The sequence below is a fragment of the Oryctolagus cuniculus genome, chromosome 12 (assembly GCF_964237555.1).
Source record: "Oryctolagus cuniculus chromosome 12, mOryCun1.1, whole genome shotgun sequence".
Lineage (NCBI taxonomy): Eukaryota > Metazoa > Chordata > Mammalia > Lagomorpha > Leporidae > Oryctolagus > Oryctolagus cuniculus.
Genome location: NC_091443.1, coordinates 99,442,902 through 99,468,263, shown reverse-complemented (window position 1 = coordinate 99,468,263; position 25,362 = coordinate 99,442,902). Strand labels below are relative to the sequence as shown.

General features: G+C 54.2%; 2 protein-coding genes and 1 non-coding gene across 8 annotated transcripts in view; 1 reads left to right on the top strand and 2 right to left on the bottom strand.

Moving 5' to 3' along the window:
- Positions 1-2,153: 2,153 nt before the first annotated feature.
- On the bottom strand, positions 2,154-2,226 carry TRNAR-UCG (transfer RNA arginine (anticodon UCG)). The gene has a single exon. It is a non-coding gene; the product is annotated as a tRNA-Arg (tRNA).
- Positions 2,227-2,362: 136 nt separating this feature from the next.
- POLG (DNA polymerase gamma, catalytic subunit) lies at positions 2,363-18,960 on the top strand. Of its 4 annotated transcripts, none has more exons than XR_011381044.1 (23): positions 2,363-2,625; positions 3,289-4,065; positions 6,592-6,787; positions 7,393-7,557; positions 7,664-7,810; positions 7,894-7,973; positions 8,848-9,030; positions 9,123-9,277; positions 9,439-9,565; positions 10,356-10,592; positions 11,368-11,488; positions 11,635-11,721; positions 12,018-12,125; positions 12,542-12,702; positions 13,403-13,456; positions 13,550-13,667; positions 14,469-14,604; positions 14,710-14,956; positions 16,188-16,310; positions 16,430-16,598; positions 16,718-16,983; positions 17,760-17,920; positions 18,416-18,800. XR_011381044.1 is itself a non-coding variant. In XM_017337563.3 (23 exons), the coding sequence occupies exons 2-23, from the start codon at positions 3,449-3,451 to the stop codon at positions 18,490-18,492; spliced, it is 3,678 nt and encodes a 1,225-aa protein (XP_017193052.3). In that variant the 5' UTR covers positions 2,363-2,625; positions 3,289-3,448; the 3' UTR covers positions 18,493-18,960. The 4 variants fall into 4 exon arrangements, 2 of the variants coding, with proteins under 2 accessions (XP_017193052.3, XP_051690182.2); XM_017337563.3 differs by having other exon boundaries at positions 16,775-16,983; positions 18,416-18,960; XM_051834222.2 differs by lacking the exon at positions 7,393-7,557 and having other exon boundaries at positions 2,470-2,625; positions 16,775-16,983; positions 18,416-18,960.
- Positions 18,465-25,362, bottom strand: part of FANCI (FA complementation group I) — a 104,260-nt gene continuing 97,362 nt past the window's right edge. For all 3 annotated transcript variants that reach the window (XM_051834219.2, XM_070054524.1, XM_051834220.2), the window contains 4 exons: positions 22,636-22,704; positions 20,144-20,239; positions 19,753-19,860; positions 18,465-18,848 (listed from right to left, as the gene is read on the bottom strand). In XM_051834219.2, the coding sequence (XP_051690179.1) occupies positions 18,780-18,848; positions 19,753-19,860; positions 20,144-20,239; positions 22,636-22,704 (342 nt within the window). In that variant the 3' untranslated portion in view covers positions 18,465-18,779. The remainder of the gene's footprint in view (positions 18,849-19,752; positions 19,861-20,143; positions 20,240-22,635; positions 22,705-25,362) is intronic.

Genomic DNA, 25,362 nt, shown 5'->3' with positions numbered 1-25,362 from the left:
GTTGGTGCTATTAGTGCTCCTTTACAGAGGAGGAAACTAATGAAGCACGCAGGGGATAATATTTAGTTAAAAGACCCCCTGGCCCCTGCCACCTCTCGCTCAGTTCCTGTGGCAAGGGCAGGGTGCCCTGGGGATCTTAGGCAAACCTTGGCGGGGCGGGGCCAGCAGCAAACCCAGGATCCGGAGTGGTGTTCCCCGGCTTCCTTTCCCACCCACCGGGTCTGTAAGGGGCCCAGGACTCCCTGTGTGGTGTCAGCCCCAAGTTTCTTTGTTTTTGCCTCTGTAAACAAATAGCAGGGGAGTTTATTGGGAGGGTTAAAGGAGGTGGTACCCTGGAGAGCTGAGCCTGGCTCAGGAAGGGTAATAATAATATTTTCTTCCTGTGCCGTCTGGGGCTTGGTAGACACACGCCAGTCACCTGGAGGCGAGTGCACGGGCGAGCAGAGCAGGCTGAGCCCGGAGGGCCCCAGGGCCCGCTGCAGGGAGGCAGGGCTTGCGGAACCTGCAGCACCCCACGGCGCCAGGCACACTGAGGTGGAGCAGCCCGCCCGTCCCTGCCCCTAGAGCTGGTCTCTGAGGTCCAGATCTCCGCTCACAGGCTAGAACGCTTCCCACAAGCTGCTCTGCCTCCCCGTGCCTCAGTTTCCACGTCAGGGGAAGGGGACAGTAACAGGACCCCTGCCAGCGCCTCGGAGCGGGGAACATTTGGCTGACAGGCGGGAGTTCTTCGAAGAGGACTTGGCGACTGGGGAGTGCAGGTGCTCCTGCCACCCCGCTGCCACGCGAGGTTGGACCCTGCGGGAATCCGCCCCGCGGGAGGGCGCGGCTCCCACCATCAGCGCGCGTGTGGAAAGGGAGGACTCTGAGTTTGGATCAGGACGGGGGATCCTGACGAACTCTGTTTCCTGCATGTCGGTGGGACCTCCTGTCTGGTTTCTCAGGGGCGAACATGCAGGACAGACTTTTCTAGAAGGATGTGGGGGGAGCTCCCGGAGGAGGAGGGAGGGAAAGTGGAGGGAAACAGGAGGGGGCTTAGGAAGGGCCCAGACCTCCAGGGTCACAGGGGTGTGTGGGCGCCGGGCTGGCCTGGAGCCGCTTTGAGGGGCAGGGCAGGTGCAAGGCCTCTCTGAAAAACCGGGTCGGCCAGATTTCTCAGCTGCTTCATGCCATGGACATCGTCTTCCAGTCACATTTTTAAACGTGTAACTGCGGAGAACCCAAAACTACCGTGGTATTAGGGGAACAAATTGGGGACGTGATGCCTGTGCTTTTTGGTTAGCTGGTTAAGTAACAGGATTTGTAAGTTACAGGATTAATAGCCTGTAGTTACCACTGTCATTCCGCAGTACAGATGGGTGTAAACAGTATTTGAAAAATTTCTAATGAACTATGAAAATATGGGAAGTCGCCATCGATGCATCGAAAATGTACATTATGAAAAGCTGCCTGGATTTCCAAAATGTTTTGTTCCCCAGACTCTTAATTCCATTTTTTTTCTGTGAAATTTCTAAAGTCCCTTCCCATCTGTGATGGCTTTTAGGGATGAAATCACAGGAACCGCTGTAGGAAATGCCGGATTTCTGCAAAAGATTGGAAGAAATAAAAGTGAAAATGTCCCCCCGCTCGGGATCGCCCCGATTTAACGTGGGAACCCTTGCTATGCACTTTGTAAGCAGTCGATGGTTCATGATTACCTGAAAAAAACACGGGACGTGCTGGTGAGTGTCCGGCTCGTTCTCTTTTACCCAGACCAGAAACAAACCCCCTGTGAGGACCACCTAGAAAAGTGCATGACTTCATGTGTGGAGGGATCGAGCCCAGCGAAGCGGGATGCTGGGCTTCGCGGCCAGTCCAGGCGCGGGAGCCCACAAACTACACCTGTTGGGACCGCGGAGGTCGCCGCGTAGGCGGGGACAGGACCCCTGGCCACTGCTCAGCTGGGTCTGCAGGCTCCCCACCCCGGGGTTCAGCAAAGGCGGCGGTGACTGGGGACTTCCCTGGGGGCGGCCCTCCCAACCCTCATGCAGCCAGGAGGAGGGTGTATTTCAAAGACTCACAGGGACTTCTGGAAGCGGCGTGTGACAGGCGAGCGCGCTAATAGTCCGGCAGCCCGGTCCTGGTGGAATAATAAAAAGCGTAACCAGGCTCTATTGCGACCGCGGCAGGACTCGAACCTGCAATCTTCTGATCCGAAGTCAGACGCCTTATCCATTAGGCCACGCGGCCGCCCGGTAACAAGCTGCCTGTACGCGACCTAAAACGTGTTATTACAGCCTAGCCGCCAGCTCGGGAGCGGCCCACAGGCTTCTTGAGAAGGGGAGCCTGGCCCTGGGCTTCCTGGTTCCGTAGGGAGGGCCCGCCCGGAAGTCCCCCTGCTTCCCCCGCGGGAGGACCGTTCCATTGGTGGCTCTCCTATTGGCTGCGCTGGGAGTCTCCCGCCTGCCTCTTGGGTAGCCGCGGGACCCAACCGGGCGCAGACGGGAAGTTGCGGCTGCCAGCGGGGCGTCCTGGCCGGCTGCAGGCCGCACGCTAGCCCGAGGCTGCGCAGGCCGCGCGAAGGGAGACGCTGCGTCCTCAGCTTGGGGTCAGGGGGCCCGCAAACCGGGAAGCAGCAGGAGGCCCGAGGTTTCCGGCGGGTCTGCGAGGGAGGCCGGGTCGCTGGGGGGCGGTGCGGCCCCACGCTCTCCACTCGGGGAGCGGGGCCCGGAGCGGGGCGGCGGCTCGTGGCAGGGCGCCGGGTGCAGGCGGGCTGCCGGGCGCGGGGGCTGCTCGGCGCGGGGGCAGCCGCCGACACCCCCTGCACGGCTCCTGCAGTCAGCGGGGCCGCGGTCGGGTTCCCCAGGAGTGGTGGCCCAGTCGGTGGGTTCGAATCCAGGCGCTGGATCCTAAGGGTTGCCGGGCTCTCAGGCCGCGGCGGTCTATGACGGCCCCTTTCATTGGCCGCGGCGACACATGCACCCGGCGTCACTGGGACCCCAAAACCCCATTTTACAGAGCAGGAAACCGGTGCCTAAGGAGCCTGCCCAAGGTCACGCAGTTCGTGGGGGCCAGAAGCAGGGGTCAAGCTGGCGCTGTCCCACTGCGGAAAATGCTCTTAACGGCCGCCCGCAGCTTCGCCAAGTTCACTGGCGCACCTGTGTGGACCTGTTTGCTCGGGGAGGGTATTGGTATTCCCAGGATTGGCTGAGGCTTTGCAGCCTTCAAGTCCTGCCCCGGGAGTGATGGCCGGGTACCCCATGTAATACCTGTGTGAGTGCATACATGCGCTTTGCCATCTGTCTCCTTTAGGATTCGTGGGTTGAAGGCAGGCATGATCAGACCCATTTCACGGATGGGAAGGCAGAGACGGGACGCGTCTCTCTCCAAGGCTCACAGCCAGTGAACGCAGCCAAGCTGGAGCCCAAAGCCAGGTGCCCCGACTCCCAGCGGGGGGCTTCCTGTACCCACCATGAGCCTGAGCCGCTTGCTTTGGAGGAAGGTGGCCGGAGCCGCAGTCGGGCCAGGGCCGGTTCCAGCTCCCGGCCGCTGGGTCTCCAGCTCCGCCCACGTCCCCGTCCCCAGCGAAGGGCAGCCGTCGCCGCCACGAGTGCCATCTTCGGAAGGCGGCCAGCTGCGGTACAACGCGTTGCACATCCAGATGCTCTCCAGAGGGCTGCACGAGCAAATCTTCGGGCGCGGAGGGGAGATGCCCGAGGAGGCCGCCGTGCGCCGCAGCGTGCAGCACCTGCAGGAGCACGGGCTCTGGGGGCAGCCAGCCACGCCCTTGCCGGACGTGGAGCTGCGCCTACCGCGCCTCTACGGGGACAACCTGGAGCAGCACTTCCGCCTCCTGGCGCAGAAGCAGAGCCTCCCCTACCTGGAGGCGGCCGACTCGTTGTTGCGGGCGCAGCTGCCCCCCCAGCCCACGAGCTGGGCCTGGGCGGAGGGCTGGACCCGGTACGGCCCAGAGGGGGAGCCCGTCCCCGTGGCCGTCCCCGAGGAGCGGGCCCTGGTGTTCGACGTGGAGGTCTGCTTGGCAGAGGGAACTTGCCCCACGCTGGCGGTGGCCATATCCCCCTCGGCCTGGTAAGTAGGGGCCGCGACAGGGACGTTAGCTTGCACAGGGCCCGGCTTCATAGTGTGGGTCAGTGACCATTTACTGAGCTCCTCCTCCTGGGTGCTGGGTGCTCACCTAGGGACTGCTGGGGTGGTGGGGAGCTAAACAGACTTAGCCCCTGCTTCCTCGCGCTCACCTTCTGGTGGGAAGACGCGGGCAGTGAACAGACCCCAGAGCAGGGAGAGCTGCCAGGAGGGGCCGTGCAGGAAATCACTTCTGAGCTGTGCTGGAGACAACTGGGGGCCACTTGAGATGCCCGAGATTTGGTGCCTTCACCTCCTCCCCCCAAGAGCCTCATGGGAAGTTAGTCTGCAAAGACATGTAGACAGTTTTTCTAACTTGGGATAACACTGGCTATTTCGGGAGAAATTTCCCTTTGTGGGAACTGCCCCAGGCAGCCTAAAGGCGTTCAGCATCCCCAGCCTCTAGCTGATATTTTGGCCCCAAAACAGATCTAGCCAATCTTTCTTTCCTTTTTTTATTTTTTTTTATTTTTTTGACAGGCAGAGTGGACAGTGAGAGAGAGAGACAGAGAGAAAGGTCTTCCTTTGCCGTTGGTTCACCCTCCAATGGCTGCTGCGGCCGGAGCACCGCGCTGATCCGAAGGCAGGAGCCAGGTACTTATCCTGGTCTCCCATGGGGTGCAGGGCCCAAGCACTTGGGCCATCCTCCACTGCCCTCCCGGGCCACAGCAGAGAGCTGGCCTGGAAGAGGGGCAACCGGGACAGAATCCGGCGCCCGACCGGGACTAGAACCCGGGATGCCGGCGCCGCAAGGCAGAGGATTAGCCTAGTGAGCCGCGGCGCCGGCCTTATTGCCTATTTCTGTAATGGCACACGGCAGCGACAGCCTGGGCTCTGGGGGTCTGGCTGCCGGGTGGGGCACCATACCGTGCCCCAGAGCAGTCCCCTGCCACGTGGCTATGCCCCGCTAGGTCCCTGAGCAGCCCACAGCTTCCGTCTGGCTAGAGGGACGCCACTGAGGCTGTTTGTGCCTTTATCTGAGTCGCAGGAAAACTGGCGGAATGGCGTGGTTCCAGCTCGTCTTCAGTCTATCCATGGTGTTCGCGTTTTGGCTGTCTTGTCTTTCAATCACGAATAATTTTTATGTTATGGCTTCACACACAGCTGGAGACCTGGGTCTCGGTTACAGCTGTGGCTTTTTATTGTAGCTAAGGTCCCTGTCATCACTCCAGCCTCATGTATTTGGCCATTCTTTAGCTTTTTCTTCTTCTTTTTTTTTTTCTTTCTTTTTTTTTAAGATTTATTTATTTACTTAAAAGGCAGAACAACAGAGAGAGAGAGAGAGAGAGAGGGACGCACAGAGATCTTTCCTCTACTGGTTCACTCCCCACACGGCTGCAGTAGCCATGCTGAAAGCCAGGAGCCTGGAACTCCATCCTGGTGTCCCACATGGGTGCAGGGGCCAAGCACTGGGCCATCATCCCCTGCTTTCCCAGGTGCATTAGCAGGGAGCTGGATCGGAAGCGGAACAGCTGGGACTCAAACGGGCAGTCTGAGGTGGGGTGCTGGCACCACAGGTGCTGGCCTCGCCCGCTGTGCCACAGCGCTGGCCCCTTCCTCGTTATTTTTAAGGGCTCTCCCATGCTGAGTTAAAAGGGAGGGGTTTTCAGCTTGAGTCCCTTGGCTTTTCCCACTGTTTGCAGTGTGAGATTTTGCTGGCTTTAAAACTAGGATCCTTTTTCTTATATCCCCCCCCCCGCCCCGCCCCCTGTGGAAACTAGTTCTATGTTGAAACGGTTGAGGCAGAAAACCCTCCTCCCTTCCGTAGGGCCGCAGGGAGCGCCTTCACAGCTGTGTTGGCCACACACGCGTCGTCACTCGCTCTGACGCTGGAAGGGCCTTGGCCATTTGGAATAACCTGTGGCTCTGGGGCCATGTGGCTCTGGAGTCAACGGCAGCCTTGTCCTGGATGGGTGGCAGGCCCCGCCCCTTCCGCCGCCCCAGCACAGGCATCTGCGCTTTCTCCGTCTCGCACTTCCCTGTTTGCTCGCTTAGGGTGGCCGTGGCCGTGGCTGTGGCTGTGGCTGTGGCTGTGAGGGCTGTGATTTGTCTTTGTCCCTCAGAATTTTGGCAGCCATGAGACGATTCATCCTGAACGTGTGCGCAGTGTTTGCCATTTCCATTTTTCCCATTTTCAATGAAAAAATCCACTTTGGGTCCTGCTGTCACCACCTGGCCCCTTTATTGGCACTTTGAGCAGGGCTGTTTGGACTTACAGACACAAAGAGCAGTCATGTTCACAGAAACCCCACAGACCAAGATGCACACTCTGGACATTGGTCTCCAGTTTTACCCCCAGCACACGGGCGCCCTCCCTGTCCGCTAGCGCTCGGGGGTGGGAGCACCCCGTGGCATCCTTTGTGTCCCTAGACACAAGTGCAGGACCTGGCCCGTGGTGGTAGGTGTGCAGTGGGTGATGTGGAGTGGGAGTCCAGTGCCCCCATGGTGAACCTGCCCCCCCCCCCCCCCCAGGTATTCCTGGTGCAGCCGGCGGCTGGTGGAAGAGCGCTACTCCTGGACCAGCCAGCTGTCGCCGGCTGACCTCATCCCCCTGGAGGTCCCTGCCAGTGCCGGCAGCCCCACCCAGCGGGACTGGCAGGAGCAGCTAGTGGTGGGGCACAATGTGTCCTTCGACAGAGCCCACATCCGGGAGCAGTACCTGATCCAGGTAAGGTTCCTGGGGCTGACTGCAGGCGGCTGGCCAGGAGCCCTGCTGTCAGCGTTAGGGAGGGTGTTGCCTTCTGGGCAGTGTCTCTTTGGGGCAGCTGTTCCCCAGCCCTGTCTCTGGTCTCTGGGCCCAGCTGTGTGTCCCCATCACAGAGTAGGAGAGGCCCTCACCTGTGTGGTGTTTTAGAGCCTGGCATGGTCTTGGAGCCTCTGGGCCACAGCCTGAGCTCACGTCCCGCCTCAGCTGCCAGCCAGCCGCTAGGGCTCCTTAAGCTTTCCAGGCCTCAGTTGGCTTTACTGTAAGAGGAGCTTATAGGATTATTAGGAGGGCTGGAACAGCACACACAGGTAAAGCAGTAGAACCGGGCCCGGCATGTAATAATGGCGTTTCTTCACTGTGTGAGAGTGCTTCGTCACTGTGGCTTTGGAGTAGCACTGCGAGACAGGTGGGGTGGGCGAGGGCAACCTGAGTGTGAGGTGCTGAGCTCAGGCAGCCTTGCTGACTGCCCTGGGCCATGGAGCTTGGGGGGGGGGCCGGCCTGGTGGGGCTGGCTTGACACCGCTGCTGCAGTGGCGGGCCGGCCCCTCAGCTGCCCCCCGCCCCAGGGCTCCCGCATGCGCTTCCTGGACACCATGAGCATGCACATGGCCATCTCAGGCCTGAGCAGCTTCCAGCGCAGTCTGTGGATGGCAGCCAAGCAGGGCAAGCACAAGAGCCAGCTCGCTACACAGCGAGCTCAGAAGTCCCGGAGCAAAGCCACTGGCCCAGCGGTGAGAACACGCTGTGGGTGGGCAGCGTCCTGGGACCCCACCCCATGCCACCCCTCCTGCTGGGCTTGAGGCCAGGCTGTCCTGCGTCCCTTGCTCTGGCCCCCAGATCTCATCCTGGGACTGGATGGACATCAGCAGTGTCAACAACCTGGCGGACGTGCACAGCCTCTACGTGGGGGGGCCTCCCTTAGAGAAGGAGCCTCGAGAACTGTTTGTCAAGGGCAGCATGAAGGACATCCGGGAGAACTTCCAGGTACGCGCTGCGGCAGATCCGCGCTGACCTGCAGGTGGGGTGGGGCGGCTGTCCACCCCGTGTCCTCCTGTCCCCTCGTGCAGGCCCTGATGCAGTACTGTGCCCAGGACGTGTGGGCCACTCACCAGGTCTTCCAGCAGCAGCTTCCCCTCTTCCTGGAGAGGTGAGAGGTCACCTGTGGGGACTCCCTGGGGCCCAGCGGGTTCCTGGCACTGCTGTGACCAGGTGTTGCTACTTCTTTGTCAGGCTGGGGACATCAGCCTTTCTAGCTGAAAGAATGGAGCCCTTCTCGGTGCATCGGTCACCTTGTCCCTGGACTGTGGCTTTGTGCAGAGGCCCTGGAGGAGAGGGCGGGGGGGTGCATGCTAGCATTCCTTACCCCGGTCCTGCTGTATTCGGTGCCTTCTCTACACCCAGATCCCGTGCTGAGGGTGGAACAGACACCCTGCCTGTGCTTTAGTGAGTCAGGTCGTGTGACGTGTCAGCCCGATCTCGGGCAGCTCTGGCCTGTCCTCTCCTCACCTGGCCCTGGGCAGGTTACTTGGTTTTTCTTTCTCGGTGTTCTTGTCTGAGAAACATACACAGATATACTCAACTAGCCCAGCTGTGGGGTTCATGGTTGCTCTGTGGTGTGCATAGGTTGCTCTGTGGTGTGTATAGGGTTGCTCTGTGGTGTGCATAGGTTGTTGTACATAGGGTTGCTGTGTGTATAGGCTGTTGCGTATAGGGTTGCTGTGTGTATAGAGTTGCTGTGTGTATAGGTTGCTTCTGGTGCGTACCGTGCCTGGCAATCATTCAGTGACCTGTAATCCCCACAATACCTCTGAGGAGAGAATACTGCTACTAAGGTTTTATGGATGGAGAAACGGAGGCTCAGACGTGAGGTGCCTTTCCTCCGCTAGGTGGCAGCAGCGCTGCCTGACTTTAGAGCTGTTATTGTGGGTGGTTGGGTTGAACTTGGCCAAGTGGCTCAGGGTTTAGGCCACAGCCTTGACTCCTGTGATCATTCATGTCAGTCTCTGGTTTTTGCCTGCAAGGTGTCCACACCCGGTGACTCTGGCTGGCATGCTGGAGATGGGCGTCTCCTACCTGCCTGTCAACCAGAACTGGGAGCGGTACCTGGCAGAAGCCCAGAGCACCTATGAGGAACTGCAGCGGGAGATGAAGAAGTCGCTGATGGATCTGGCCAATGACGCCTGCCAGCTGCTCTCGGGGGAAAGGTAGCCAGGGTTTGGGCAGGCAGGGAGCAGGCAGGGAGGAGGCCTGGCCATCGGCTCGGCCTCAGCTCTGCACCGGTGAACCGGCTCTGCAGGTACAAGGATGACCCCTGGCTCTGGGACCTGGAGTGGGAGCTGCAGGAGTTCAAGCAGAAGAAGGCAAAGAAGGTGAAGAAGAAGGAGCCAGCCACAGCCAGCAAGTCGCCCACCAAGGGGGCTGGGGCCCCTGGGGATCCCATGGACGAGGAAGGTGGGAACGTGGGCGGGAGGCGGGTGGGGTCCACCCGGGGAAAATGCCGGGACCTAGGGTTACTTGGGAAGGGTCGCCACTGCCTTCTGGGGATGAGGGGTCCAGAGAGTGTCTTGTCTGGGAGGCCCTGGTCCCAGCTGTCCCCTTGCCGTCCTGCACAGACCCTGGCCCCCCCAGTGAGGAGGAGGAGTGTCAGCGAGATGTCACAGCCCGAGCTTGCTTGCAGCAGCTGAAGGACACCACGGAGTTCCTGCCCAAGCGACCCCAGCACCTTCCTGGACACCCAGGGTGAGTGGAGCATCTGCCCAGGCGCCGCCCTCGCGGCCCCGTGTCTGCGCTGGAGCACAGAGGCAGGGTGCCCGTGCGCACCTGGCGGCCTGCTGCCATTCCCACTCCATCTTCCGGCCCTGCCATCACTGACCCAGCAGGCACGGTGCTTGCACAGGGTGCTGGGCACCTGCTGTGTGCTGGCCCCTGGCGGGCACCAGGGGACAGGTAGGAGCTTTTAGCCTTGGGAAAGCCAGGTGCGTGGAGCAGTCAGCACAGCGTGGTGTTTATGTCCATGGTGAGACAGAGTGAGCAGTGAGGAGGCAGTTCTGTCTGCGGTGGAACAGAGCAGCTGGTGTGAACGGGGTGCTGACGTTGTACTTGTGTGACCCGAGAGTGCCCCTCTCCCCGGTTGCGGTCACAGCCCCGGTGAGCAGCTGCTGGTGTGTCTCCAGACAGTGGCAGGCCCGAGGGTGGGGGGTGCAGACGTGCCCCCATTTGTCCCGTCTTGCCCTGGCTGAAGTGGGGCTTGGGAGGGAGCTCAGCCCTGGGCTGAGGTGTGCTTGCTGGTCCTGGCTTCTGAGCGTTCAGTGGGACGGACATAGAGGGTCTCTCCTTTTGAGATACTTTAATTATTCTAGGGGATTCCATGAGGGTCCCGACCAGAACACTCCAGGGGAGGGGACAGTGACTGTAGGCTGAGGTCATCAGAAAGTCCTGAGCCTTTGAGGGTGGGTGGGACACATGGGAGAGACCCCCCCTGCCACGTCTCCCTCACCACCATGACACTGCTCTTTGTGGTGCGACGTAGGTGGTACCGGAAGCTCTGTCCTCGCCTAGATGACCCTGCCTGGACCCCGGGCCCTAGCCTTCTCAGCCTGCAGATGCGGATCACCCCCAAACTCATGGCACTGACCTGGGACGGCTTCCCTCTGCACTACTCAGAGCGTCACGGCTGGGGCTACCTGGTGCCCGGAAGGCGGGACAACCTGGCTAAGGTGCCAGTGGGCAGCACCCTGGAGGTGGCAGGGGTGCCCTGCCCCTACAGGTGAGGCTCAGGCTTTGGAGGAGAGGCGCTGGAGCCTGGGGCTCTCTCCCCTAGCTGGGGAAATCAGTGAGAAGAAGTTGAATCGGTCTTCCAAGGCTACCCTGACCCTGTGGCCTCAGAGACTCGGGGGCAGTTGGGACATTCAGAGTGGGGGGGCCACTGAGGCCGGCCTGTGGGGCCCAGCGGCACAGCTGCCTGCAGAGAGCATGCAGAGATGGGGAGCTGGGCGGGCTGGCTTTTTGGGGGAGCGTAATTTGAGCGCCAGTGAAATAAACCTTTCGCAGCTTCCCTCGTGTGTTCCCCAAGCAGCCCTGTGAGACAGGGCGGTGATGCACATGTTGTAACCGAGGATGCCTGGGAAAATCAGTTGACTTGAGGTCACAAACCCTGGCTCTGGACAGGCGTGTGCTGGGGTAAGCAGCGGCCCAGAATTTACAGTCCTGGCTCCGACGGGCGGTCAGAGCATTGTGGACCCTGTGGATGGACAAGGCCGGAGCCACCTGGGACGGGGCCCTGGCTCCGCCGTGCTCTGCTCCCAGCGCTGCTCTTGAGCCTGCAGCTTTGTGGAGTAAGAGGAGCTTGGACCTGAGTCAGACCAGGCGTGGAACCCCAGCCCGCCACCAGTGTGCTTTGGCGTTTCCAGTTTGTCACTCCCTGTCTAAAACTCCGGGCAAGTGCTGTCCACTTTGTGCCTCAGAGTTGGTTCTGAGGAGTAAGCAACGGGAGCTGCCCAGCCAGCGCAGCACCGGTACTCAGAGGCCGCCGCTCTCTGCAGAGCCATCGAGTCCCTGTACAGGAAGTACTGCCTGGAGCAGGGGAAGCAGCAGCTGCAGCCCCAGGAGGCGAGCCTGGCCGAGGAGTTCCTGCTCACTGACAGCAGTGCCATGTGGCAGACGGTGAGACAGGCTCCGGCCTGAGCCCCAGGGAAGAGGTAGCCTTCCGGGTGGGGGACTGGCCTCGCTGACTCATGTACTGTGCAGGGCTGGTGGACTGGGACCCACCCAGGCCCTTGCCTCACTGCTGGGTCCCTGGGCCTACCTAGGTGGAAGAACTGGGCTGCCTAGACGTGGAGGCCGAGGCCAGGATGGAGAACGCAGGCGCTGCAGGACCAGGCCAGCCCCTGGCTCTGGTGAGAGGGGTGTCGGTCAGGGGTTTCCTGGGTGGGTGCCGGGTGGAGGGGCTTCCCTTTGCCTATGCAGCTCTTTTCTGCCAGAATTCCTTAGGTCCTGAGTGTTGGGCAGTCTTGCCCTGTCCCCAGGCGGCCCCACCTGAACTGGAGGCCAAGGAGGAAGCTGAACCTCATGGCCTCTTGTCAGTTCTAAGCTTACCTGCTCCTAGTGTCAGCCCCTTCTCCCACCCGTGCCCCATGGCCCTTGCTGAGTTCAGGCTGGAGCAGGGCCTGACGTGGGTGTGTGGCCCCCACAGAGTGCTGCTGGTGGCTGCAAAGCCAGCCCGCCCATCTATCACCATGGCAACGGACCTTATGACGACGTGGACATCCCCGGCTGCTGGTTTTTCAAGTTGCCTCACAAGGTGTGTGTCCTGGTTCCTGGCCTGTCCTGCGGTGACCCCACTGTGCAGCTTGCACAGGGACTCAGACCAGGAGACCGTCCTTGTAGTGGTGGGGCAGAGTGTGACTTTGGGCAAATGCTGCTCTCTGAGCTTCCGTTTCTCTTCTGAAAAGTAGGTACTAAGGGACATAGTGTAGAATTCAATGCTGCAGGGCGTGTCAGGTGTCCAGCACCACATCTGGACGCGATAGCTTCTGTTGACTGGTAACAGCTGTATGGGAGAGCCAGGGGTGTGTGATGCAGCTGGGGATTTGCCCTAGATTGCTAGAGGTTTGGGCTCAGTGTCGGGAGGAGCCCCGCAGTGTCGGGAGTCCTGCGGTGCCTCCCCACCAGGGTCTGCCAGCTGACTCCAGCCCCTGCTGCGTTTGCCTTCTGCAGGATGGTAACAGCTATAATGTAGGCAGCCCTTTTGCCAAGGACTTCCTGCCCAAGATGGAGGATGGTACTCTACAGGCTGGCCCGGGAGGCGCCAGTGGGCACCGGGCCCTGGAGATCAACAAGATGATTTCTTTCTGGAGGAATGCCCATAAACGTATCAGGTGAGTCTCTGTGGGAGGGAGGGCAGAGAAAGTCCTGCCCGTACCCCAGGCTAGGTTTCTGCAGCCCGTGGTCTTTCCCCCTTTCCTCCCTGGGTCTCCTGATGCAGTCTGGGTTGCCAGAGAGACAGCGTGGCTGTGATCCTGAGACCTGACTGCTTGTCCTGGTGCCGGGGACCTCAGGCGGGTCTCTTAACCTCCTCAGCTTTAGTTTCCCTGCTGACTTAGCGTGGCACTGAAGGACTCTGATGGCCCCTTCCAGCTTTGCCAGAACCACCTGGTGTAACTGCTAGGGCGTTGGATGTGGCTGACCCTTGGGGGACTGATGGTTTTTGAGCCCTGTTAGGGGCTGGGAGCAGGGTCTTGGAGTCTGCGAATGGCAAATGGACTCGTCTTGAAGACCACATCCACGCCAGGCGGTTGAGGCTACCAGCATACTCTTGTGACGGGTCCATACGGAAAGAGGCAGTGGCTTGAGACACCAGGAGAGGGGCGGACGCTCCTTAGAGGCTTGCACAGTCCCTAGCTGGTTTATGTCCCTGCTGGTTGTGCTTTGAGCCCCAGTCCTTGGCTGAGCCATGGCCTACCCGGAGTCAAATTAGTAGCAAGAAGGTTGAGGACTGCAGCCCTGAGGTACGGGCCATGGTGGGATGAGGGCGGGCTCTGCTCCCTGGCGCTGGGCTGAGTCCGATTGTCCCCACAGCTCCCAGATGGTGGTGTGGCTGCCCAGGTCGGCTCTGCCCCGTGCTGTGACCAGGTATGGCCTGCTGAGAGGTTGTGGGAATAGAACTGAGTGGGGAAGATCCTAGGACCAAAGCAAGTTGCTGAGACTCATCTCCCTGCACTCCAGGCACCCCAGCTACGATGAGGAAGGCCACTATGGGGCCATTCTGCCCCAGGTGGTGACTGCTGGTACCATCACCCGCCGGGCTGTGGAGCCCACATGGCTCACTGCCAGCAACGCCCGAGTACGTGTCCTCTGCGTCTCCAGTCTCTGCCTTTCATCTCCTAGGTGTCTAGGTCTGGGACCTTCAAGTGCCTTGAGGGCTCTGCATGGGGAAAGAACACAAGATGAGGGTCAGGCAGGGCTTAGTTCAAATCTGGCTTCGAGCCGGCGCCGCGGCTCACTAGGGTAATCCTCTACCTGCGGCACTGGCACACCAGGTTCTAGTCCTGGTTGGGGCGCCGGATTCTGTCCCAGTTGCTCCTCTTCCAGTCCAGCTCTCTGCTGTGGCCCGGGAGTGCAGTGGAGGATGGCCCAAGTGCTTGGGCCCTGCACCCGCATGGGAGACCAGGAGAAGCACCTGGCTCCTGGCTTTGGATCAGCGCGGTATGCCAGCTGCAGTGCGCCAGCCTCAGTGGCCTTTAGGGGGTGAACCAACGGAAAAGGAAGACCTTTCTCTATCTCACTGTCCACTCTGCCTGTCCAAAAAAAAAAAAAAAAAAAAAAAATCTGGCTTCGTTCCTTCAACAGAAGTGCCCTGGTCACCTGCTCCTGGCCGCACAGGGACAAGGATAATAGCCACGACTGTTGTGGCGTTCAGATGAGGTTCTGTGGGTAAAGGGCCAGGTGTAGCGCCTTGTCGCCCCACCGCTGACAGGCGGTTGTCTGTGGAACTGGGGAGTGTGGAGCAGTGCTGTCAGGTGTTCTGTAAAGCTGTCCCCAGAGGAAAGGCCCTAGCACCTTCTCCGTCAACTCTGGCTCCAGAAGTGGGGGGTAGGACCGTCACTTGGGAATCTAGGAAGGCCTGACCTCGCTCTCCCTGCAGCCTGACCGAGTAGGCAGTGAACTGAAGGCCATGGTGCAGGCCCCACCTGGCTACGTCCTCGTGGGTGCTGACGTGGACTCCCAGGAGCTGTGGATCGCAGCCGTGCTGGGAGACGCTCACTTTGCCGGCATGCATGGTGAGCAAGAGTGGTGCTGGGGCAGGGGCAGGGCAGCCACGCCTCTTGGGGCCCAGGTGGCTGAATAGTGTTTGTGAGCTTCCCTTCTTGTGTCCTGTTCTGCAGGCTGCACGGCCTTTGGCTGGATGACGCTGCAGGGCAGGAAGAGCAGGGGCACGGATCTCCACAGTAAGACAGCCAGCACGGTGGGCATCAGCCGCGAGCACGCCAAAGTCTTCAACTACGGCCGCATCTATGGGGCTGGGCAGCCCTTTGCCGAGCGCCTGCTAATGCAGTTCAACCATCGGCTCACACGGCAGGAGGCGGCCGAGAAGGCCCAGCAGATGTACGCCGCCACCAAGGGCCTCCGCCGGTGAGGCTCCTCTCCTGACCCATGGCAGCCCTCAGGACCTCGGGCCTGCCGCAGTGCGCTTTCCTGCGCCCATCTCACTGCTGCCATGGCCAACTCCAGGGTGGTGTGTCCCTGGAGTTGTGACGCTCGCTTTATGGTCAGCCTTAACGTTCTCGTGGGGATACAGCTGCACATCTGCATGTTGTCAGCAGCAGTCATGCAGAGGTTGCCCTCGGCGCCTCCAGGGAACGAGAGCAAGCGGAGTGGGCAGAGCTGACAGGAGGGTGCTGTGGGCAACTGGGAGGTGTAGGCTGATTATGGTAGAGGAGAAGGCCTCAGTGACAGGCTTTCCGTTCACCAGCCTGGCTGGCAGGTTAGTTTGCTTCGATGGTTCTACCCACCATGTGCTCAACACCCTGGCAGATTAGTCAGTGAGAGAGGAGAGGTACGTTTACAGCTTTCTTAGGCATAATCTACATGACAAACTGTAATTTAACTGGCAGACTCACTGTGGGGCCTGACCTCCTCGTGGAATGAGAACGTGTCATCAGGGCAGGAAGGGGTGCTGAGTGCTGTCCAGAGCAGATGGGTAGGTAGTGCCTCCCATGTGTGGTGGGAGGTGAGGCTTATACTGCAGTGTGTTGGTGGAGGCCCACGTGGTGGGGAGCAGGTCCTCTAACCAGGTAAGTGACATGGCCTTAGTCTTTGGGGGACAGCCTGGTGACAGCAGCAGGTTGGACTGAAGTTGGGGAATCAAGGTCAGTGGGAATTGAGAACGGGAAGCCATGCCCGGCTTCTACCATGTTCTACCATTTTCTGCGTCTCTAAAGCCTCTCCTGCTCTAAGTATTAGCACATCCTTGTCCACTCTAAATCTGGAGTGACAGGTCTGTCTAGCTGCCTGTTGAACAAGGCACTTGTAGGTAAATGGGCAGTTGTGTCCAAGGCATTAGGACAGTAAAAACAGTGATGGCCCTTGTGTTGGGGGGGGGGTCTTTGTCCTCTATTGGGCTATCATGGTAGACCCCAACTTCTGTGGCCCCAAGTGTGGGTTTGGTCAGGGTTGTACCCCTCCCTAGCTGCATGACCCCAGCAAGTCACTTAGCTTCTCTGAGCCTTCATCTCTGAACTGAAGCCTGTAGGGGACAGGCGTGTAACCCCATGGTGGTTTTAGAAAGTTGAGTGAGATGATGTGTGAACGCTGTTGGCAGAGAAGGCAGTGCCCTGGGAACAATGGTGGTGTTGTTACCCAGGTATCGGCTGTCAGAAGAGGGCGAGTGGCTGGTGAGGCAGTTGGACCTATCTGTGGACAGGACTGAAGATGGCTGGGTTTCCCTGCAGGATCTGCGCAAGATTCAGAGAGCAGCTTCCAGGAAGTGAGGACCTTCTGTGTGTTTCAGATGGAGGGAGGGGCCTGGGCTGACTCCAGAAAAGCTGGGATGCTTCGGTTTTTAGCTGAGATACTGAAAGACAAAGCCTGCCCCTGTTCCTGCAGGTCGCACTGGAAGAAGTGGGAGGTGGTTGCCGAACGAGCATGGATGGGGGGCACAGAGTCAGAAATGTTCAATAAGCTGGAGAGCATCGCCATGTCCGAGACGCCCTGCACCCCGGTGCTAGGCTGCCGCGTCAGCCGAGCCCTGGAGCCCTCAGCTGTCCAGGGGGAGGTACCTCGCTACCCTTGAAACACGGGGAGGAAGGTAGAGGGCTCCCTTTGGGTCTCACCAGTGTGTACAAATGGAGCCTGAACTGAGTTTCTCCTGGGGCTTCTAACCTCTTCCCCCAGAGCTGAGTGAGCAGTGTGTAGAAGAGCCCCTCACCTGTGCCTCCCTGTATTCCCCAGTTTATGACCAGTCGTGTGAACTGGGTGGTACAGAGCTCTGCTGTGGACTACTTACACCTTATGCTTGTGGCCATGAGGTGGCTGTTAGAGGAGTTTGCCATTGATGGACGCTTCTGCATCAGCATCCATGATGAGGTTCGCTACCTGGTAAGGGAGGAAGACCGCTACCGTGCTGCCCTGGCCCTGCAGATCACCAACCTCCTGACCAGGTAAGACCACGGCCTCCCTGGCCAGGTGCTCCTCTGTAGGGTGGGAGCTCCTCGGGCCTGGCTGGGCAGTGTCGTTTTCATTTCCCAGAAATGACTGTTTCCGCTTTTATATCTCTTTTTAAAAAATTTATGAAAGTCGTCCCGAGACTGGCAGGGAGTTTGTTACAGAACAGTTTAAACTGCTTCTCTAGCAACACAGCTTTCTGTTCTGAAAATCAAATGACAGAAAATGTCACAATTCAGAAAAAACAGACATGTTGTTTTTTCACGCAAAAATGTTTTCTTAGGTGCCAAAAATTTGCTTACTACAGTTAATGGGGAAACTCAAATACGCTTTTAAAAATATTCTATATATTGAGCTGTATTTTCTTATAGCAAGATTCCTAGTTCACATGGATGATTAGTGATGGTACCAGTTCCATGTTGATCTGCCACTCAGAACCAGTTTGGGAACCTTGATCTATCCTGATGAATGGGTAGACAACAAATGCTTAAGGTACTCAACACTGTCACCCACTGCCCTCTTAATCATTTCCTAGGGGGTTAAGCTTAACAAAGCTAACAAAAAGTCCTTAATTATTCCTTAAGCTCCAGCCCAGTAATTCAAAGTATTTTAAAAATGTCTCAATAAAGTGTACCAAAGTGGAAAAAAAGTGTGTTGAGTCCAGCTAAGAGCACAGAAGGGAGGCCCTGCTCTAACATATTCTTTCTCTCAGAGTGCTGAGCCCGTGCCCATAGCCAGGGCATCGCGTGAGAGGAGACTGGGTCTCTTTCAGGTGCATGTTTGCCTACAAGCTGGGTCTGAACGACTTGCCCCAGTCAGTCGCCTTTTTCAGTGCAGTCGATATCGACCAGTGCCTCAGGAAGGAAGTGACCATGGATTGTAAAACCCCTTCCAACCCAACTGGGATGGAAAGGAGATACGGGATTCCCCAGGGTGAGCAAACACATTTGATCCTCATACATGTATGATGTGAGATGGGTAGACAGGAAGTAGTCTTGGACAAAGCTGTTTGAGTTTATAAGGTGCCCTATGTCAGAGGGAGCAACATGTTTCTACAGAGCTGTTCACAGGACAGCAGAGCTTCGACTGTTCCGCCTATACCTGTTCTCAGTCACACCAGCAATGCTTAAGATTTATTACATATAGTCAAAGTGCATTCTCAGGTGAAAAACACCTGTGCTTTAAATGCCAAACAAGTAAAACAGAAAGCTTATTATCTACTTAAAATGCATCCAAGATAAACTTATCGTATCAAAAAAAAAAAAAAAAAAAAAAAAAAAAAAGGGTGTCCTAACATGTGACAAAGTGTTCCCTGAGTTCCTCTCAACCTTCCCACCCTCCTCTTTGACATGAGGCCTCTTTTCCGACACCTGAGTGCTCCTTCACGTTCCTGAGAAGGCATCCTAACCGGTTTGCACTGTCTTGCAGGTGAAGCACTGGATATTTACCAGATAATGGAACTCACCAAAGGCTCCTTGGAAAAACGAAGCCAGCCTGGACCATAACTCTGCCGAGGCTCTGTGCTTGCTCCTGTGGAGCTTCAATGGGGGTGGGGCAGGTTCCCAAACTCAGGCTCTCAGCTGTACTTTTTGCAAAAGGACTTGCCTAAGGCCAGCTGTTTTTCAGTATCAGGACCCGCCAAGAAGATTCCTGCTCAGTGAAGGTGCAGAGGTGCAGTTATGTGTTCCGTGGGCTTTAAAACAAAGATACCAACTTCAGTGTGGGATGTAGGACAAGGTGCACTGTTGCTTCTTGCGTGAAAAGGAAGCAGAAACCCCAAAGTTCACATTGATTAACTCAGGCATTTCTGTTTCTTCTTGGCTGGTTCTTTGTTCTGTCTCCCATGCTCCGTTGCAGTGCCCTAGAAGGGTAGAGAGGTAAAGCTCTAACATGCTAAATCTGCTCTGAGGCAGAGGAATAATAATTAAAAAAAAAAAAAAAAAAACAACCCTAACATTTTTCTTCTCATCAAAGCCTGTGTTAGTCATGCTTTCTCCCCTTTCCTACTCATGGGAGGTGATTATGTTGAAGTAAGGCAGGGCCAACTCCTTCCCTTAGGACTTCTGTTATACTGAGGACAGAATGACAGTGAAGGAGCCTTGGGCGTCAAAATGCTACATGACCCTCCTGAACTCAAACGCCAAGTAGTACAGGGAGTAGATGAGGCTGGGTGCATCAGGCCCTAGAGTGTGATACACAATCTGAAGAATACAGGTTCAAAACTTTAAGAAGCCAGAGATCCAGGGTGCTTTATATAAGAAACAAGGATGGGCCCCTGATTTGTTAATTGCATCTTGGACAAACTTAAGATGATGAGAATTTTAGGTGTTAGTGTCAAGGAAACATTTGGGCTCTGTTTCAAAGTGGTAAAACTAAAGGGTAAGGAAGAAACTGGCAGGAACCGAAGGAAGCCTGACCACACCAAGTGGCCCTGCTGTGAGGGAGGGCATGGAACAAGGGAAGGTTGTTGTCTGATTGTTAAAAAGGAAACAGGGAGGACCCACAGCAAGACTACTGTCACCACCCTCCTCCGGGAAATGACTGCCAAAAATGTACACAAGTCTGGATAGCCTCATAGGATTTTGTATAATTCCCAGTTCCTCAAGGGCCCTTAGCTTTCACCTTTGCCTGACTACCCTTGAGCCTGCCTGTCTGTTGGTACTTGCTCTTCCACTTACCTACAGCTGCCTCTCGATAGGCTGTCAACAACCAGCTAGAAAGAGTGGCTGGGGCTTACTGTGCTCTGGGCAGAAGCAGACACTAACCTCTTCATCTTCATCTTCCTCGTCCTCTCTCAGAACCATGTCCAGAATGTTCCCTTTGATCTTGAAGTCCCTTGAAGTGCTAAGCTTCATGTGCTGCATCAGGTTCACCTGTGACATGATGTAAGCACATCTCACTTGAAGGTCCTGCTGGGACAGCTCAAACCATTTTTAGTGTACCCATGATGCACTCCTCAGTTCCTATTTAAAGTAAGCACACTGCCACTTGGAAATGCATTTCCAACAGTTTCCTACTTGATGTTTGGAATCAGGCCCTCAGATCAGAAATAGCAAAGAAACTGATGGATTATAGTTTTTCTTCCCATCTGTGGTATGGTTTGCCAGTTGTCCACAGGGTAAATAGAAATGATGACAAATAATCCAGTATATTTACCTTGGATCTCTTAGAAAGGTGGATAAGAAATTTTTCATACTGTTCAATGGCAAAGATGAGGTTAGGGATTGGCTTGGTTTCCCGAAGAACTCTGGCCTATGGACAGAAGAAGATAAGACTTGAAAGTTCAGGTTTGATAGTTCTTGATGTTTTTCTGTGGAGCCAGCAGAAATGCACATGACTTTTGGGGGGTACATTAGTCTGTCAGTCAGGTGCAGTTGTACTTATATTTTGAGTCTCAAAGGACCTGAATGCCAGTTGGAATAGCACTGAGTCTTTCCATTTAAAATTCCTATTTTTGTTATCTAGACTGGATAAGGAGGACAGGACCATTTGTAGGAATTATGCTGTTTTTTTTTTTTTTTTTTTTTTTTTTTTAACATTTATTTATTTGAAAGGTAAAGACTCCACCTGCTGGTTCACTCCCTAAATGCCTACAACAACCAGTACTGGGCCCAAAGCCAAGAGCCCTTAACTCTATCTGGGTCTCCCACATGGTGGCAGGGACCCAAACACTTGGGACATTATCCCAGGCAAATTAAGAGGACGCTGGATAGGGCGCAGAGGAGCCAGGACTGAAGCCCACATTTTCACATAGTGGCTGGCTTAACAAGTTGCACCACAGCACTCATCCACTGAATTGATAAAATAAGCTCAATATTTCCTTTTTCTGATTTGTACATTTTTCCTGCTGGGATTATTCCTACCACTCTCCCATTGGAACTGTAACTTGTAGATTTTTAAAAATGTTTCATGTGTGTCTGTATATGTGTATCAGAAACCCTCAAGTCAGGGCTAGCTCTGGTGCAGCAGGGTAAGTGCTGCCTGCAGCAACAATATTCCATATGGGCACTGGTTTGAGTCCCGGCTCCTCCGCTTGTGATCCAGCTCCCTGCTAATGCTTCTAGGAAAGCAGCAGAGGATGGCCCAAGTCCTCAGGCCCCTGCATCCAAGTGGGAGATCCAGATGGACGTTCCTGGCTTTGGCCTGGTCCAGTCCTAGTCATTGCGGCCATTTGGGGAGTAAACCAGCAGATGGAAGATCAGTCTCTCACTTTCTCTGGCTCTCCTTTATAACTCTGCCTTTCAAATAAATAAATAAATAAATCTTAAAAATAAAAAACTCACAAGTGAGGACACTGTACACACTTGTTTTCACATTTTAAAAAGTATTACTTTGGCAGTAATTCTACAGCTGAACACTCAGATGGTATTTCAGGCCTCTACAGTATTATCCAGTGTATATATACTATGACCTCCTTGACCAGGCCTCTGTTAATGTACATCTTAGTTACAGACACTTTGTGGAGAAATGGAATTAAAGTGTTTTTTTATCCAAAAAAGTGAAATTTACACATGGTAATACACATTTTCCATTAACTTTTTGAAGACATCCCTTGTGTGTCTAATATTATACTTTTGAATTGAAGGGCAATTCTGTATATAGGCCTTTACCATTTGTAAATTGTTACAGAATGTGTATCTCCTAACACTCCTAAGTTGTTGCCAAACTGCCCCCTTGAGAAGTTAGTATGAAGTCTTGTGTTGCCAACAATGTGCTATATATCCGCCTTCCTGCATCCTCACCATCTCTGAGATTCTTCAGGGAACACCTTTTACAGTACCAACTTTTCCTAAAAACAAAAAGGGACATCCTAGACTATTTCATTAGTTCTGTTTGAGGTCAAGATTTTCTGGTGCTTCTTGAAAAAATGTTGTTGGTTCAAAGGAAAAATAAGATGTCCTATCTCATCATACAACTCACTAGTTAAGAAGCAGTCATAGGGCCAGTGCTATGGCACAGTTGGTGAGGCCACTGCCTGCAGTGCCGGCATCCCATATGCGTGCCGGTTCGAGTCCCAGATGCTCCACTTCTGATTAAGCTCTCTGCTGTGGCCTGGGAGAGCAGCAGAAGATGGCCTAGGTCCTTGGGCCCCTGCACTTGTGTGGGAGACCAGGAGGAGGATCCTGGCTTTGAATCAGCGCAGCTCCTGCCATTGTGGCCGTGCGCCTCTGCTTCTCAAGTAAATAAATCTTAGGAAAAAAAAAATCAACAATCATGTAAACATACATATACACACTTGTGGGTACTTCAAAAAGTTTATGGAAAATGCTTATTTTGAGAAAATGATTTCAAATATTTTTGCATAAAAACTTTAAATTCTATTTTCCAGGGACTTTGGTAATAGCTTTTTGAGATACATTCCACATACCATATAATTCACTCATGTACACAATAAATACGTATATCAGACAGTTGTGTAACCATTACCACAATCAACTTTACAGATGCCCTTTTTAGCTATCCCCCCAGTTCTTCATCTCCCTAAACCACTAAGCTCTAGTCAACTACTCATCTTTGTCTCAGATTTCTATTCTGAGTAATTCATGTAAATGGAATCATACAACAAGTGGTCTTCTTGGGACTATGGCTTTCACTTAACATAGTGTTAAAGGTTTACCAGTAATGAATGGTCGGCCTCAGCAGCTTACCATGGCTGTGCTAACAGCAGCAGTCTTCTTTTTCTTCTCCCCTGTATGTGTCAGGCCATTACTCTTGTTCTAAAGAAACAGAAACACATTCATTCTTTCCATTCCTGAAGATTTTTCTGTAGAGCTGGTGGCAGTTTCCTGGAGTATGGAGATCATGTCTGGTGAGTAAAATGATCTGTGCAGCCAATGCTGCGAGCTGGGAAAATGCCAGTGATGTCGTACAATTCTCAGCAATTTTTTCTTCTCTCTTTTTTTTGTTGTTGCTGCTGGGAGACTTACATGAAGACCGAGGGCAGAACTAACCATTACTGTCCTAGGCCAGCCAGTGGACAGTGAGGTGCAAAAGGACGGTTACAGTGCAGACGGCAGGGTGGAAGCAGAGCAGACGGCTTCCTGCCGAGCAGCTGGCTGTGGAAGCCGCTCCAGGAGCCTGCAGTCTTCCCACTTGGAAGCAAACACCAGATGTGTCTCACACGCAGTGTGAGTCTCATGCTCAAGAAAGGTTTCAAGAGTAGGAGGAACTCTTCCCTATGTATTACCTGCATTATCAGGTAATAAAGAGCTCCCAGAGAGTGGGGGGGGGGGGAATAATTAAAAGAATCAAGAAGTATAGGATTCTGATAAAGCAAAAGTGAATCAAGACCTAAGTTAGGAAGGATGGGAAGAAAACACTCAAGTGTCAAGTACATAAAATGTAGGAAGCTCTGACCTCAAGAGAGATCTATACCTTCTAGGCAAGGAACATACCATGCTCCATGGAGACAAGATAAAACAGATCTGAAAATGCAAGAAGCTATACTACTAGAGTCACAGGAGAGGCAGGAGGCTTGTTCCTTGTGTTAGGTTCTAGAAAATAAACAACAGTAGAGATTCTAGAGGGGCTAGTTTGAAGTAATCTATTTTTGGGCCCTGGAAGGCATGGTAGAAGAGGGTAAAGTCCTATTTAGGTAGGAGAGGAAAGTGTAAAATGAGCCATCTTCCTAGAGATTGTATCCAAGACCCTTTGAAACTCCCTAAATCAAACCTGTGCACTGCCCATTCCTACTGAACCAGGTAAGTGAAGCATCTTTCAAAGATGTATGATTCAGGTCTCACATGTGGCACAGCAGGTAAAACTGCCTATTGCATAAGGGCACCAGTTCGTGTCCCAGCTGCTGTGCTTTGCACCCAACTCCATGGTAACAACCTGGGAAAGCAGTCAAGGATGCCCCAAGTGCTTGGGCCCCTGCCACTCATTTGGGAGACTGGATGGAGCTCCTGGCTTCAGCCTGGCCCTGTCCTGGCTGTCATGGCCTTCAGCAGTAAACCAGCAGATGGAAGATCTCTGTCTCCCCATGCCTCTCTCTCTGACTTTTAAATACATACATAAATCTTAAAAAAAAAAAAAAAAAAAAAAAAAAGTGTGATCTGGAAAGCATTGTTTTCAGTTTCCTATCAAGATTTATGGTAAGTAAGAAAAAGGGGCGTATAATACAATCCCCATTTCTGCACAAGAGTTAGAGTTACTGGAAGTATGGGCTGTGGCCTCAGGTTGTTCATTCAGTGAATCTCACAAAGATGAAAATGTTTGCCTGTAGATCAGCTAACTTGTCAGTGAGGCACATATGGATGAGGAAAGGGATAAATGCCCAGGGAATACATGAAATGGGTTTTGTGTGATGTGGGGAAAAATTAGAAGTCTAGAAGGTACCTAATATTTTCCCAGAAGAAAATACTTAAGTAGGCTCAGAAACACAAAAATGTAAAACTCTCCATCATTTTAGATGTCAACAAATATCAAGTATGAGTCCAGAGCAGGGGATGGCAAACTACAGCCCCCCAGGACAAATCCAGCTCCCTGTTTTTGAGAATAAAGTTTCACTGGAACACAGTTACAATCAAATAAATGTTTCCTTTATATGAATCAAGATCTCCTTGCTGCAAAGTCCCTGAGCTTTTGGTTGGCTGCAGAGAGGCACGCTGCCTCATGGTAAGCAGAGAAGAAACTTGGTATACACTCAGCTCACCTGACCAAGCAGTCCCTTGGAATAGAAGTTATTTGTATGTTATCTAAGACTGCTCCTATGTTACAACAGCAGTTAAGCAGGTGTGGCAGAGACTAAAACAGGCCTAAAACATTTACTATCTGGCCTTGAACAGAAAGTTTGCTGGCCCCTACTATAGAGACTAACTAGCTGGAGTGAAGTCCCAGGTCTGCTTTCTAGCTGTCTGTTTTTGGACATTTCAATAAACTTTTCTCACTACTTGCACAAGTGTAACTACTGATCACAAAGTAGTGAGGATGAATAAGGTGATATATGAAAGGAGATTAACAAAACAGACACAAGGTCCAGGGTTTGCTAAATTCAGCTATTCTAATAAGTTGAACAAAGTGGTTTTTGGATTATAATTTTTAGACTGTAGTAAATATGGCTTAACAGCAGTGTTTCCAAAGCCAATATTCTTAATTTTCTACCAAATAGTAATGTTGTTATTAAAAAAAAGTTCCTGAGTAGGTTTGAAAACTATGACTGAACATACTGTTGGACTTCTCAGTGCTTCCAATATGCTAATGGGCACATGAATGTTTAACATAAGGAATACTGTGGGCATCATTTCTCACAAACTTGCCCTTTCCCACCTTAGGACTTAATCTATACAGGATACTTTATAATTGTGGCCCTGAGGTATCATCAAGACTTGGAGATGCAGAATTTAAAACCCAAATTTAGGAATGGAGGAATATAC

Excerpts from the sequence above, each read along its gene's own strand:
- POLG (XM_017337563.3), top strand. The coding sequence starts at position 3,449 with ATGAGCCTGAGCCGCTTGCTTTGGAGGAAGGTGGCCGGAGCCGCAGTC. Across the intron at positions 9,031-9,122 it reads CAGCTGCTCTCGGGGGAAAG|GTACAAGGATGACCCCTGGC; the intron begins GTAGCCAGGGTT and ends CCGGCTCTGCAG. Across the intron at positions 11,489-11,634 it reads GCAGTGCCATGTGGCAGACG|GTGGAAGAACTGGGCTGCCT; the intron begins GTGAGACAGGCT and ends GGGCCTACCTAG.